The sequence below is a fragment of the Agelaius phoeniceus genome, chromosome 10, assembly GCF_051311805.1.
Source record: "Agelaius phoeniceus isolate bAgePho1 chromosome 10, bAgePho1.hap1, whole genome shotgun sequence".
In the NCBI taxonomy this organism is placed as follows: Eukaryota; Metazoa; Chordata; class Aves; order Passeriformes; family Icteridae; genus Agelaius; species Agelaius phoeniceus.
Window position 1 is genome coordinate 7926384 of NC_135274.1, and position 16176 is coordinate 7942559.

The 16176-nt window shown below is 40.6% G+C and overlaps 1 protein-coding gene across 3 annotated transcripts in view; it reads right to left on the minus strand.

The window, feature by feature from the left end:
- Nucleotides 1-16176, minus strand: part of STAG1 (STAG1 cohesin complex component) — a 154380-nt gene that overhangs the window by 42975 nt on the left and 95229 nt on the right. For all 3 annotated transcript variants that reach the window (XM_077183770.1, XM_054639006.2, XM_077183771.1), the window contains exons 9-11: nt 12819-12892; nt 6826-6949; nt 3200-3298 (exon numbers count right to left, since the gene is read on the minus strand). In XM_077183770.1, coding sequence (XP_077039885.1) covers nt 3200-3298; nt 6826-6949; nt 12819-12892 — 297 coding nt within the window. The remainder of the gene's footprint in view (nt 1-3199; nt 3299-6825; nt 6950-12818; nt 12893-16176) is intronic.

Below are 16176 nucleotides of genomic sequence, written 5' to 3' on the forward strand. Positions count from 1 at the left end.
TCTTACACCCCAGGGAGGGAATTCACTCTCCTGTCCACAGAGCAGGAGGTACCCTCTGAATCTGGAGTCCTTTGGGACTTTGAAACCAACCAATGGGAGAAGGTTTCCTTATCCTAAAAGACTGTTCTCTCAATTTTCCATTAAGATATCAGGCTTAAAATAAACAGCAGGGATGTGTCATTTTGTGCCCTGGGGCCAGCACCTCTGTGTGGTGGCACCTGCCAGCCAGGCTCCAAGAGCCTTCCCAGCAAGACCCACACCCCCAGTGCCTCTGAAGGTGCAACTTCAGCCGCTGGGGAAGTTCCAACCCCCAGCTGCTCAATATCTGCCTTTACAGAGATTCCCTGTGCCATTGTACAGCAGCAGAACAGGGCACAGGCCTGGATTTTTAAGCTGAAATACTAATTCTGAGTGTCTCTGAAGATCAGTTTTCCATTCTATATTAGGCTGTGAACAAGGCAGACTGAAGAGCCAATCTCTCCTTGTGCTCCCAGGCTGTGGAGACAGCACAGGGTGAGGGATGAGGGACTTTGGCACTGCCTGCAGAGGAGTTAATTTACAGCTTTTCCATATGGGGTCAGTTAATGTCTGTAACAGACAGGACTTCTTGATGGAAAACAAAAGTCTTCTCCTTGATGGACAAATTTTTGTTTTGATGGATGAAGCTTATTTTCCAGCATATCACCCACTCTTAGAAACACAAATGTTGGAAAGAACAGGCATTTTTCTTTGAAAAAGGGAAAGGATCACATCCTTGTCACAGCTCTCTGGAAGGAGGTGAAATATTAACAGCCCAGCACAAGGCACTCTGGATCAAATTAATTTATTCTTTAAACAGCTAGAAGACCTCTAGAGAGATTTCTCTCATTTTGAATGGATTGAACTGAACACCAGCTGAACTGTGCAGGTCGATGAAATTCTGATGAAGAAATATAAATAAGCAGCCATGGACCTGAAAATGGCAGTTAGGTCAATTATTTTTCAAAGAGGTGGTGGTAGAGTTTGTGATGGCAAGACATTTAGCTAATGTATCAGAGATTCAAAAAGCATTAATTTGGAACTTTGCTCCATCCTGGTGCCAAAGGCCACATCCCTGACAGCACAGCTGTAAATCCAAGTGCAGGCATTTGGGCCATGCCAGCTTTTTGTTCTCTGGATGTGGCAGAAACTGAAAGTGATTCATCATTATGTTAAACAAATCTGTTCTCTAGGCTCACAGAGACTTTGAGCACACCTTTTCCTCTGTTTTATTTCATAATGATAGAGATTCCTGTAGTAAAACCAGCTTTTATGGGACAGAAGAAAGATGAATTCCTAACAAGGCTCCCTTCCCTTTGAACCTCTTTGACAGAGAAATGAAAATTCCTTGTACCATTCCAAGGCAAGCAGCAATGCACAGGCTAGCCTAGCTTCCTTTAAGAGAATTGTCTGTGCTGTGAAAAGCAGGATGTATTTAGAGCTTTCATATCCCTGTAGTTTTCTGGAGTACATTACAGAGTAACTATTGCCCAAAGTGTCTCCAATTGCCCTGAAAGTTTTGCAGGTGCATGGGAGAGTTCAGCCTCAAAGCAGCCTTTTCCTTCACAAATTATGGGATCCTGACAAAGGAGCATCCAGCACATTTTCTACTAAAGAGAAACAGATAAAAGGCCATGAGAGCTTTAGTGACCAATTTAAAAATAAATGGAATTACAGAAGCAGCAAATATAAACAAATCTAAATCTGCATAGAGGGAACAGGAAAATCAGCAGCTAGAGGGTCCATTTTTCTGGTTGTCCTGTGAGGATAAAGCAAAGCAGACTTATGGAGGCATTAGAGAATAAGTTTGAGGTCTCAACGTGTTTACCAGGTTCTCTCCTATGAGAGGAAATTTTGTCTTTACTGCAACAGTGCCAGAAACTGGTTTTATAAAATTAGAAGAATGCAGGTCCTTAGGTGGTCTCTTAAAATGATCGAGTTTTATCTCCCACTTCAGTCAACTATACTTAGTTCATTTCTGGCAGACATTTATTTAATCTGCCCTTTAAGACTGTTATCTTAAATGAAGGAGACTATTAATAGAGTCTGCTCTATTATATAATTATCATTTTGTAAAAAAAGCCTTCCTTCATATGTAGGCTTACTGCAGGTTAAGCATCTTTTTTCTGCATCTCAAGTGAATATGGAAAAAGGCTGATTATCATGTTTTTATAAACTGTTTTCATACAGGGAGAATCTACAGGGAGAAGTTTAAGTCTTGTGCACAGTATTTATAAATATTTAAATCTCCACTCTTCTAAACAGAATTTTTTATCAGCATTATAATAATGATTTAAGTTAAAATAAACCAGTCAGCTCTGTTTCTTTTCTAAACAAATTTTTCATCAGCATTCTAATAAAGATTTAAATGAGATAAATGAGTTTTTCCTTGGGGGTAGCCTTGCCACAGTAGTGTGTTCTGCAGAACACAAAAGCCTCGGGGAGAGGGAGCAGCTGACATGGTGGCAGTGGCTGAACACTCTCCTCAGCAGGCATCCCAATACAAACAGGGACAGTGTTTCCACACCCATCTCTCCAGACAGTTCACTTGTACAATAAAGCAGTCAGACCACAAAGTGAAGTAACAGCCACATTCTTACCCAGACATTACACAAAAAGTTTGTGCTAATAAAAACCCCATGAAATATCCCCCCAGCACTTCTCTCCTGAAGGGCCAATCTGCCTCAAGGGGTTTGGAAGCACAATGGGAACTCCTGTTCTGCAGCAAGGCCAGCTCACTGTGTAGAGGACTGTGGTGCAGTCCAAGTGACTCTCCCTCCAAACACAAGCACATATTGAGCTAAAAAAGCTGTGTAACAAACAATCTTTCATTATAGGCTGCTACTTTCAGCTATATTTTAGATTGTGTTAGTATACATCCTTTAAAATCAATAAATCTAAAGTTAAGTAAGTACAGACAGATTGAATAAGGACAATATATAAGCTATAAATAATACATACAAATAGTCATCCTGGTTAAGCCTGACAAATCTTCCAAGATAAACCCTATGAAATGGCTTTGGCTTAATTTCAGTATTCAGTAACACAGTTTTAGTGGTGCAGTTACAAGCCTTGTCACAAACTAATGAGTTTATTCTTAATAGACAAGACTCAAAGACCACAACAGGATGATGACACTTTTACTTTCTCTCCTCCTTCCAAAAACTGTATTTCCTCTTACCTTGAATCTATTTGTGAACAGCTCCAGTTTGGGAAACAACTCTCTGTTGGTATACAGACTCTGAAGAGCTTTCAAACACTTCAACCTCACTTCACCTTGCTAAATAAAAAACACTGAGATTAGCTGTCAGAATACTTTAACCAAATGCACATGAATATTAAAAAACATAATACTGTAATTTGTTTAATGTACATTTAAAATGTTATGCAAATGACCAAAGCCAATTTGCAATTTAGCTGAAAACCAAAACCCACATGCAGTCACCTACAATGTTGAATTTCTTCCTATTTGCATACAGAAAGAATTAATGTGCCATCACTTATGTGTCTGTTAGTGCTTCCCTTTCAAGTGACTCCACAAAAAGATAAAGGATGCAGCCAGTAAATCCAAAATAAGGATGTAGGATTTCCAAGTGGTGGATGCAGGCAGTGTGGCTAGCAAAAAGGTTATAAACACAAATCTACTCAAATATACTCTGCAGAGTTCACTGCAGTGTCAATTTATTTTATGGAAGTGAAGACACAGCAGAGTGGAGGAGCACCAACGTGCCACAGACCCTCAACACACCACACGAGATGGTTCTTCACAACTCTGAGAATCATCCATCTCACAGGAGCTTTGACACCCCAAACACCTTCTAGCAAGGAACTAATTGGGTGGGAATGCTTGTTAGGTTGATTCTTAAGAAACTTATACCAGTGTAAAAGCTGCAAACAGGGATGGACAGAAGGCCAGCAAGAGACTTAGTAAGCTAAGAGATGAACTTAATCATAGTTTATACACTTATAGAATATATCATAGTTTATACACTTTTAATTTATGCTCCCAGATACACAGGAATAAAAAAGATGCTTAAAAGCAGAGAGAGGCAAAAATTGAAAGCCATATTCAAATGAGACTCTATAAAAACCAAAAATCCCTATAGATATTTGTTTGAAATCTAGGAGACATGATAAGCATACAAAATATAAGGATTTTCCAAGTTAGAGAATGAAACTTCTGTGCTCTACTTCTGAAAGACTACATTGGAGGTACTATAAAGAAGTGTAAGAACTTTCTTCCCTGTGTCTTTCTTCCCTGTGGTTTAATTTGTACATCTTCTGAAGTAGAATGTGAAACTGCTCAGGAATCTCCTGCACTGCTGTCTCCTTTTTGCAGCAGTAAACTTCCAGGGAAGTTGTTAATTTTGGGGTGACTGCTGTTCATGTGAAGTGGAAATAGCTTATGGCTATTGCCTCAGCCTTCACTTTTTAAAATACCAATTATAGCAAAAAATTATCTCCTGATCAAAGCAAAGCAAAATCAAGAAACTTAGGTACCAGGTGGCAGCTTTTTCAGGCAGTGCCAATGAAAACCATGCTGTTAAGGGATCTTGTACTTCTGGAGGCTTTCAGTTGGCTCTTACTCCATCATTTTCCAATATATTCTTCCTATTGCAGCTCCACCCTCCTTTCTGTGACTCCCAAAATGTCTCTCTCCATTTCCCTCCTTTTCATTATTTGACACCTGCCCCAGACTCTTCCCCATTGTGCCTCCAGTCTGTCTCACTCTGTAGATGACACATCCACAACATCAATAAAACCTCACCATCTATCAGGTGGACTGGGACATTAAACACATTAGTGATTTAAAGACTTAGAACCCCAGGGCACTTCTGTGGCCTGCAACAAAATATCTCACAAAGCAGAGGAAGAGCAGTCTGATAGAATTCTGCTGTGCCTGGTCCAAATGGTCCAGTTTTTTATCCTAACACTGTAATTCAAAATTTCTCTGCTATGAAAGAACACACTGATTTTAAAACAGCTGAGGTATAAATATGTGTTAAGGCTGCAGGCAGATGACTAGACCCTGGCCTGAGGTTAAACTAACAGAAGAGGGTGTGAGAAAATACTGCACATGACATGAGAAATTGCTGGATGTGACAGATGAGAGTATGAGATTCCACAGATGGGTAAAGGGAATGATGTGAGAAATGGATGGACTTCAAAGACAGTAGGAGGGGGCTGAGAGCTGTGAAGTGCAGCCCCACTACATTCTGGAGGTGCTACTTTTGGAAACGTTCTACAAGCTTTAGAATGTGCTCCCAAAAATCCACTGCAATTATTCAAAGAGTAATTTATTTAAATTACAAGTCCTAGTAAAACAAAGCCCTCTCCACACACCTTGAATCCTGATTCTCCAACCTGAGCTGACCTCCCCACAGGTTTGCTTGGGGAACTTGAAAAAATGATGTCTTCTCCTGGGGCATGGCAACTTGTGAGGCACAGCAATGTCACCAACAAGGGACACAGAGCAGCAGCTCTGTCCCTCCAGGCACTGCCATGGCTGTGTTTCCATGTCCAGCATTCACTGAGACACAAAGGCTCTGGGGCAGACAGTGGTCATGGCTCATGGGAGCAGTAAGCAGGATCTTCCTCCTGACCAAGTTTTGCTCAATGAGATCTAATGTAAAAGTCTGGGGAAAATTTGTAAGGGGAAAGTTTGAGTACTACAGGTTTGGAAAGAAATTTAATGTTTAGAGGGTACTCTTAACGAGTGAACTGCTCATCCAAATGAAGGCAAGATGCAGATTCCTGGCAGCTGTAGTTAAAAGAACCAGCAGCAGCAGCTGACTTCTATTGTTAGTGAAAGCCAACATCTGCATAACTCATGTTGTTAAGAATTCAGCACAACAGTGACCAAGTCAGATCCTAAATATTAAGATGATGTTTGAAGTCATTGAAAAAAGTAATATTTTTTCAAGAATCAGCTGTTAACTATCAGTTATGTGAGTCTTCCAAATGAACTTGCAGACTGACAATTTTTTCCCACCAGTGCTGGGAAATAGTCTGAATAGGAGATAGTCTGAATCAGGATGTTGGAATTTGATGAGCATTTCAACAGTCCTGTGAGTCTCCTTTGTATTGCTTGGATAGTGATAGCAAGGGAGTTTAGAGTAAAACAAGTGATTCCAGTGGTTTTGGTGGAGTGGGAGCACAGGCAGTGCTGGTGTACAAAACCCCCCAGGCAGAAGTGCAAAGTCTTCTGTCAGCACCCAGAATGGGCTCCTCTTGCTGCAGGAACTGGGTGAATACCATCACTACTAAGAACTGTGCTGAGCCAGAAAAGCATCTCTTTTCCTTCCATCTGGTGTCTCAACAATTTTCTGAAGAAAAAGCTAAAGAGAACCTTGAAAAGATTCTTCAAGGAAGGGAAAGTGAACTGATGAGCACTCCACTGGTTGTGGAACCAGTTGTGTCTATTGAGGACCCAGAGATCTCCTTTATTCCTGTAACCTTTGGGCAATGTAAATGGAAGACACATGGAAATCCCTTTTCCATTCTGCTTCAGACACAGAGGCTCTCAGGGGTGCTCTGAGGAAACTTCTCTTTCTCTTGTAATCAACAGAAGAGCCCCGTGGCAGGACTTCTGTCAAGATACTTCATCAGAGACTGACCACATGAAAATCAGAAGGACCAAGCAGACTGGGAGTACACCCTCCTAATGAAGCCAATGCCTGGAAGTGACCTGATTGAAAGATACCAGGTGAGGAAACAGAACAATTTCAAGGACAATGCTGTGCTGGGCAGCACAGCAGCAGCTGCCTCCAGTGCACTCTGCTGTGTGTGGGAATACACAATACTCACCCTGTCATGTAGTGTCCAACCAACATATTTTAAATAACTATCATTCAGGAAGGCATCACTGTACATTTTCATCCAGACACCAATTTCTTCAATACAGACAGCTCTAATCTCAGCAATAGCATCACTATTACAGAAAAAGAAAAGAACAAGGATTAGCCAGATTACAGACAAATATTCTTCCCATTCCCATAGCTATATTTGCTTTTACTGGTCATGAACCTCACTATGTGAGGCCTGTCACTGTTGTTACTGCCATCTCACTGATTTTCTGTTCCTGTACATCCTTGAACTCACTGATCTCATAATTTCAGTGCTTATATATGCTCCTACACTTCTTCTTCATAAAGAAATTCTCACCCTAGTTTGCTTCTTAGTCTATTACTCCATCTTTAACTTCTCTCTTTTCAAAGAGAATTATGAACCCAAGCTACAAACCTCCTCTGGGCAATCATTTCTGAAACAGCATCACTGACATTTGCTTTGCAGCCCAGCTGTCTCCAGCTCGAGGTGCAGAACCATTGCAAGGTGGGAGAAGCTATTTGGTTTAGCCAAAGGCACCTGCCAGAGGAGCACAATGGAATTTGCTACACAAAGAGATCTCATTTTGTACCCACCAAGAATATCCCTACAACAAAACCCAGGAGAATTTTGCACTTCAGCATTGGTTTCTTCCCATTTTCTTGCTTTTATCCTACATTCTGACTGTGGCAAGTCAGCAAAGACATCTCAGGCAGACCTATCAGCTGCTTAGTGAGGAGGGGTGGTAGGAAACTGGAGAGGTCACCTAAGGAGACCAGGATGGAAATGCTTTCCATCAGACTGGCACTTTCCTGCCTGCCTGACATGGAGCATGGCATCTTTACTAATAATGAAACAACGGGAAAAGGGATGGGGGCCATCTGTCCCTTCAGTAATTCCATCTCTGGGACATCTGTTACCATGAGAAATCACTTGTGCCACTCCAGCTGGCACTGCCTCACAGCTCCAAATTTCAGCTGTAACACAAGAAGAACACAAAGAGTCACTGAACAGAAGAAGGGAATGTCTGGTGCTTTGCAAACACTGGGACTTGCTTCTAATTGAGACCCTTGTTTTGTATTTTTATGAAAAAAAATCTTCTTGGAAAAGTAATAAACATCAATTTAATTCTAAACCAGACCAACAGAGCCCCAAAATGAAATTTAATTTATGGGAAGGAAAGAAAAATTCCAAGCAAGACAATAATTGCAAAAACGAAAAACTGCACTGTTCTGAAAGGAATCAATTTTACAAAATACAAATAAAATGCACTCACTCTTCTGATCAAGACACTGCACAGGTTCATAGCCTTAACCCAGTGCAGCAAGCCCCTGGTGACTCCATACTGGAACTATGTACTGCCCTCCTGCAGGCTGTCCCAGCTGATCCACTGCCTTTGTCCTGCCCCTGACTTTGCAGACCCTGAGCTGGGCCCCCAGGCCCCACAGGGACCATGAACCAAGCCCAGCATCACACATGGCCAGGGGACTTCTCCAGGCAGGTCTCAGTGTTTGAATTCAACTTGTAGGGATGAAACTGTACTGCTGCAACAGCAGGAAAGCATAAAGAGCATGTAATGCATTTAATGCAATAACCTGGGGGGACACCTGTGTGAATGCCACCAAACCACTGCCACTGTCTCTCTCTGCCTATGAAAAACATTAATTCTAACAACTTCCCAAGAGCATCAGTAAACCTGGTCTGTCCAACTTCCTGAAGCCTGTCATCCCAGAACCAAGGTAAGGGACAATCCACAATCCAGACAAGCTGCATTAGGAGCAGGGCAGGGCATCAGACAAGTTGCTCCTACTGGGGATTTCTCAAACAGGTTTAAGTAGTGTAAGGACCAATGTGCTAAATATCACACTCAAGGGCTAAAAACTGCATTCCTTATGGGAAAGGCAGCCATAATGAAGATAAGTTTTAGTTTAAACTATGACTATAGTCACATATATATATATACACACGTGTGTGTACGTGTTCAATTGTACATTGCTTCACACTGAACTAGATTGGCTATTCTCTTACATGGAGTTTTACTTTTAAACTATTTTAAAAGCAAATTATAGGTGGACAAATGCAAGACTTACAGAAAAACCTAAAAGACTAGTACATATAAATCAAGAAAAAATGGGGAGCCACATCTGCAGCAACACGAAGTAGTGAGGAAGACATTCTTACTAGGGGATGACAGCCTGAGTATTCACATCCAAGTAAGTTATTTCACCACCTTATAAATTTACTAACTGTGAAGGATTTAATGGCAATCCCAAAAAGAACCTAAATGTCAACAACTATTTAATCATGCAGCACAGCCAGCCAAAAAGCAGGAAGAATCATGTTTTCTCTAAGAGTGCATTCAAGCTTCCCTAGGCAGACAGTGAAAAACTGCTTCTTCATTCAAAAGCCTTCTCAGGGATCCCTCAGCACTACAGACATTCACTCCAAGCTGCTAATTAAAACAAAAAAAAAAAAAAAAAGAAGAAAGCTATTCAACTTAATAGGAGATTTAATACAATAAGAATTTAACATCTCCAGTATAATTGAAAATGAGACAGAATCAAGGATGTGAGACCAGCAAACAGACTCCAGCTGCCAGAGAAGCAGGGGAACTTGTGGGACGCCGCTTCCCACTCCATATCACCTTCCAGGCAAATATCACTGATCAGAATCACACCTGTGCTCCTGCAGGAATCATTAACACAGACTCCATGCCCATACAATGCTGTATCAAACACAATACAGCCAAAAAAATCTTTGAATCTTTGCTTTTAATGTGATAATTGCTTGTCATTAAACTGTAATTATTTTTTTCTAATTTTTATACAGTTAAATACATTTTAGCTTCTGGTCACTATGAATTGTTTAGCTTTTTGAAAATACCCATTATTTCTGGATGACACAAGAACATACAAATACTAATTATACCTGCACTGGAAGTGTTTTTGGAATAATGAATACATTATTAATTATCATAATTATAAATTAGTGATGTAAGCTTGTCAAATGCTTCTAGAAAGAAACAGAACCTGGTCCAGCACAGAGATGAAAACTAATGTGGCATCTATGGATCTTATACATTAAATATATTTAACCCTCTTTTCAGCACAAAATGCAAAGAAAGGTCTACAAGGTGAAAATATGCACAGCACAATTCACAGCCTAAGTTGCTACTCTGGGTAAAGAGATTCTCCATGATGCAGCTTCTGAAAGGATTTGACAAAAGGGGTCCAGGTAAGAAATTCTGTATTTCCTTTTGAAATTTTGGCTTGATAAGGCAGGCCCATAAACCTTCGGACAAACCACAGCAGTGTCAGGAAACAGATTTTACCAGTGCCACTCCAAGTGCCACTTCAGTGTGCCTCTGATGCCAAAGAACACACAAGAATTGTGATTAATACCAGCAGTATTCAGGATCTGAGCCACAGACTCTCTGATGGATATTTGGGAAATAGCAGGTGCAGATCAGTGTGCTCCTCAGGGTTGCTGCAGTGGTTGTCAGCTTTGACCAAATCTGCTGTTCACACTAGACTAGCATTATACCTAGAAAACTATTTGGCTATTTCCTCAAATCTTTTTTTTTTTAATTAATCTTGATGAGAGAAGTGAGGACTGAAATCTTCCAGTAAATTGGAAGCCAATCTATAGAAAGAAGATGTAATCTCACTGCAACACTTGTCAGAAGACATATCCTGAATGAAACAGTTTTGGGAGTTTTGCTCAGGTCAAGAACTTGTTATTTAAACTACAAAGGTCACTAAGCATGAATCACTGTGGCTGAGTCTGAATCAGTCCTTCACATTGAAGGACTTATTCTCTGGGAATAATTAAAATAACATTCTTTTGAAATCATCATTACTTGCATGGTCTAAGGCCTGTAAAATCATGTGAAGTTTATAAATAATTTGAACTATTTGAGAGAAGGAAGGTTCAAGAAATTAAGAAGTTATGAAAGCAGATAATAGTTTACAATCCTTTACATTTTATCCCACCTGGGCTTTGTTGTCAATTGGCTGAATTTCACACACACATTTTCCCCCTCTATTTTCTCGTCCAGCTGTGAGTGCAGGAGTGTCACTCTGTGCCCTCTGTTGTGTACCATTACTCACAGTTTGGGTACCATTACTCTAAGTTTGGTGTATGTTGTAAGAGACTCTTTGTGGCTCCCCAAAAGGTCAGGGACAGCTTGTGCTCACACAGGTGGCTCTGGGTGGGAACAGGTTCCTCCTGACCCCTCTGAACAGTGGCACAAGTGGTGCCACCACCTGTCTGATTTCAGTCGATTCCCCACGGGTCTAACAGGGACACCATGGGCACCTTCTTCCAGGGCATGGATGGAGTTTATTGATTTGGCCTCTCCTTTTTTGCAGTAACATCAGCAACATCAGGTCTTTACTAGTGGTGGCAGGAGGCATGAAAAGAAACTTTTTTACAAAAGGAGGATTTCAAAAGAAAAAGCAAAAGCACCACAATGCAGACCACCAAAAGGCTGAGTCTTTTTCCAATCCCACACAAGAGCATGAACTACTTGTCACAGACATGTTTTATGAAAAATCCTTTCCTTAGGATTTTTTCTTCTGAGAAGCTGAGAGGCTTCAGAAACAAAATGTAAGCAATGGTTATCTGCTGCTGTGGAATGCAACAGGTGCATCTGGGATTGGTCTCATGTGGTTGTTTCTAATTAATGGCCAATCACAGCCAGCAGTCCAGACTGTCTCAGTCAGTCACAAGCCTTTGTTATTCATTGCTTTTCTATTCTTGGCCAGCCTTCTGATGAAATCCTTTCTTCTGTTCTTTTAGTATAGTTTTAATACAATGTATATCATAAAATAATAAATCAGCCTTGTGAAACATGGAGTCAACATTCTCATCTCTTCCCTCATCCCAGGACCCCTGTGAACACCACCACACTACTAAGAGGATATTTTAAAGCAATGTTTTGTTTGATATAATACACTAAGTTCTGAAGGGATAAAAATGGAAACGCTCATAGAATTTAAGTTCTTCAGCATTTTTACCTATGCCATGAAAGCTGCTCTCCTTACAAAATGGTGTGAGTGCTACACTGATCTAGCACATCCATGCTGGCTCTGCATACCCATTCTCCTGCTCCCAAGCAGCTCAAGGCTTCCTGACCATAATCCATGAACTTTTCTTTTCTACCTTTTTCAGGTACTGAGGAGACACTCTCCAACCCCACTGTGCTGCTCACACTCACACATTTGTCAGCACAAGCACCTTCCTGGTTTCCTGTGTGCTTTTCTCCAAATTACAATCATCCCTCTGTCCAACTGAACTATGGGTTCCTCTTCGCCTTCCAACCCCTCTTCTCATACACTTTTTTTCCTGCCATTTTCCTAAAAGATTCCATAAATTATAAACTTTTAAAGCACTGAAAAGTGAAGGTTAATTGCATAGTTTGGTACCCTGGAATTTTATCTTTTGATTTCAGCAAGTCAATTAACATTTAAAGAGCTGGATGCACCAAGGTGATGCAGATGCTCTGAGACATCTTGTGACGCACAACAACCCTAAACCTATTTTAAAAGGGTACTGCTCCATGGTAAACCATATTCCAAATTTGCAGTTTACACCCAAGACATACAAAAGGAAATGCAGGCTGGAGGACAACTGCTATCCTATGATACACAAATATTATTTGTTTATTTTTGAGATATGTCATTTTTGTGCTCCCAACATGGACAACTTTTCAAAATGCAAAGATTCAAAGCCCATGTCTCCCACAGCCCTTTAACGCTGTCTACTGAATTAAAAGAAAGTTGTGTGGATGGCTGTACTGAGTAATTAATAGAGGTTACAATTTGCATATTCTTCCATAACTTCAAGTGTTTTTGACAGTGATCCTGCAGCATCTAGACTATTACATCAGAAGAAAATTAACCCAGAAACCGCCCTTGACTTTCCTTATGACCACACTTTATTAGCAGAGCTTACTGGAACATGCATTTTCTTACCGGTATCTATGAACAAATATACCCTTAAAAATAGAGTTCATCATATTTTCGATTTCATCTTGGTTTTCTTGTAGCTGTGAAAAATAAAACACAAAATAAATAAAAGATCATTGTTTATTATAATTTAGTATTCTACAGCTCCCTACCGGGAAACCTTAGAAGACCTTGGAAGAGCACTTGAGTAAATTCACCACTTCTGCTTTTCCAGCACATGCCTATATTGTGTGCATATACATACAAATATTTACATTATATATGCAATATCTTAATGGAAGAAAATTAACATTCACTACAAACATCAATTTAGTCTCTCAAATTAGTTCTTTGAAGTGATCATAAACTTTTGCTACTGAAAATGAGACAAGTAGAGACAATGTGTGCAGCAATTTCAGCAGTGCTGTGTTCACAGGGAAACACAGAGCTGAATGAATGACAGCTGCAGAAACAAAGCTGGTTACAGATTAGCTCTGAAAAAAATTAATGTTCTATTTAAGGAAAGGAGTCGAAGACATTCTCAAACTTAAGTAAAAGATTGTCAGTTGCTTGAACTTCAGCACCCACAGTAACTGGGTTTCAGAAGCAGGAAGATTTCCATGACCAGAGCACACCTGACATCCAGGCCTTAGCCTGCAAGAAACCAAACTCAATTCCAAATGAAAAGGTGCTATGAGCATGGTTTTATAAATAAGAGCATTTTCTTAAAAATATTTTCACTTCCTGAGTAATATGAGCATGTTTTGCAAGTACTATGGGAAGCTTACCTTGTGTCAAATAATATGTTAACATAACTTGGAATTAATTACAGTATTCTCATACTGTCAGATCTTGTACTAAACTAAGTATAACTTAATTACACCTTAATTACACCTGCAGCTTTGTTAATAAGATGACACCAATTTTATCCAATCAGTTTTTGGAGCAGCCATCATTCTTCCATCAAGGTGTTCATTACAGTCCAAGCACAGCACCACAATGTGGGAATGTAAATTTGCCCACACTCTCACAGTAGGAAAACCACAACAGAGCCTTGCTGGTGGAGTGCACACATGCATAAAATAATTAAACCTGTATAATTATGGATGTATATATTTAACAGATAAAAGGTTTCAAAGCCAGAGGCAAAATTGTGATCAGCTGGTTTGACCTCCTGCATGGCATGAGCTCTGAAACACTTTCCCCTAAGGGCTTCTATTTTTCAGCCAAATATTTCCACTGCATCTTCCAGGTATGAGCTGAAGTAGCTTCAGAACTCTGGGAGTGAAGCCTCCCAGTTCAGTGAAGTGTAAGGAGGTGCTGTCTCCATTTTGCATGTGGAGAAACCAAGGCATTGAGGGCTCTTGACTAAATTGTCAAAGGGCTGCCAAAGAAACTAATTTTACAGTAAAAGGGATTATGTACCAAGGGAAGAGCTGGGTCCACACCAGTTCTGCAAACATGAACCAAGCATATTTAGACATGGCCTCTGGGAAAAGCACTATTTGCAGCATCAGCACAACCCAAATATGCACAGACTAAATGCTTATTTGAGAATTCATAACCCAAAGAGGACTGTGAGCTCCTAATCACCCCTCAGCTGGATGGCTCCACAGGCTACAGGCAGGGAAACATCCACAGCAACATGGAGGTAGAGACAGCCTAGCACAGGCTGTGCAGTAAAATGAGGATGGGAATGAACCAAGAAGCCTCAGGAGGCTTTTTGAAAAGCTACTAGAGCTCACAGAGAACTCAGGGAATGATTTCTTGGTATAAAACCACACCACAGAAGACAGGTAGGGGAGGATGGACTTTCTGAGCCATGAGAAAGTTGAGATTCTGTAAAAGGTGTACTTTGATATCTCTGGGAGTGCAAAGTGAAGCAGCACAGTAGAAGCCTGAGCAGCACAAATGAAGGGACAGCACAGATGGCTTCCTCCATCTTCTTCTGCACAGAATTCACAGTTCACTATAAACATGGTGAATTATCATCTGGTACAGGTATCCAGGTGCTGGGGCACAGCTGGCGTGGAAGCAGAATCAGAGATTCAGTAGGTCCATGTGAGATTGCTTTTACCTCTGTGTACTAACATTTAAAGGATATAATTCTCAAATGTATTTTAGATTCAGTAATGAATTTTCTCTGAAACTCTAACTGCTTTCTGCACTTTGAAGTTTTTTAAATCATGCACTTGAATCTGAGTGCTTAACTTCAAGTATCTTGAGGGAGCATCTGTGTCTTGGGATTCCTGCTCTTACCAATGCAAAAATGATTTAACACTCCCCCTCTTAAACAGAGGTAAAAAATGAGGGAAACATTCTCTTGTTGACTCTGCAAGCATGTGCGGAAGCTCAAAAAGACATGTATGACAAGCACAAAATTTAAATTACTACTGGCAGATATTAAAAAGACAACTTTCTCTGCTTTGTGGCATATTGCTACATAAATAATCCACTTGAGCTGAAAATCTCATTGATAAGACAGAGCTCCATGCATGGCTCTCCCACCAGGCCTGTAGATGATGGCCTGAGAATGAAACACTTCAGGAAGTGCTCCATCTCCTCTGCTTCAGATGAACTTGACACACTCAGTTGGTGAACTGTCCCTCTACCAGCTCATGAAGACCAACACATGCACGTGTATGTGCTCAGGAGGGGTTGTTAGGATGGCACTTCATCAAGGAATCAACTGAGGAAGTACCAGCACAGAATGCCACAGTCAATTCAGTGTATTTAAACAGTGGGAATATACAGTATTATGTCAGGAATTCTTCCACAGAGCATTAAGTAAACTAATCCTAACAGATCCCTTCTGCCCAGGTGCCCCTGGTGTGCTTAACCCCATGGACATACTCGTCTGGCTATTCCCAGGCAATGCTTTGCTCAGCTGTCATGAGTAGGTAGATAAGAGCCCCTGAACACACAGAGCCAAAGGTAAGGACTAAGAAATGCTCCTTCTCCTGCCAAGGCTCCACAGCCCTGTGCAGCTCCCCAGAGAGAGGATGTCCTGCAGCTCTGAAAGAGCAGCTGGGGGAACGGGCACAGAGGAGCTCCCAGCCACAGAGCCACCAGCCCAAGGTAATCAGTGCAATTAGTGCCTTTGTTCTCTGCAAATTCAAAGCAACAATCAACAAATGTGGAATACAAACTCTGTTCCAGCTATTTTGCGTTTCAAAATGCTTTAGAACTCACATGCAATTTAATATTTAATTTAAAATGTTTTTCTCACAGTTTAGGAAGGAGAGGTTGTTCTTGCATTGTACTTTAATGTATGCTTTTCAAGAATTATGCAAGCCAAATAAAGTTGTGCTACAAGTTATAGGGGTAAAATAAAAATATGTAATTGTAATTACCCCTAGACAAAAACTACAAGGTCAAGCAATTC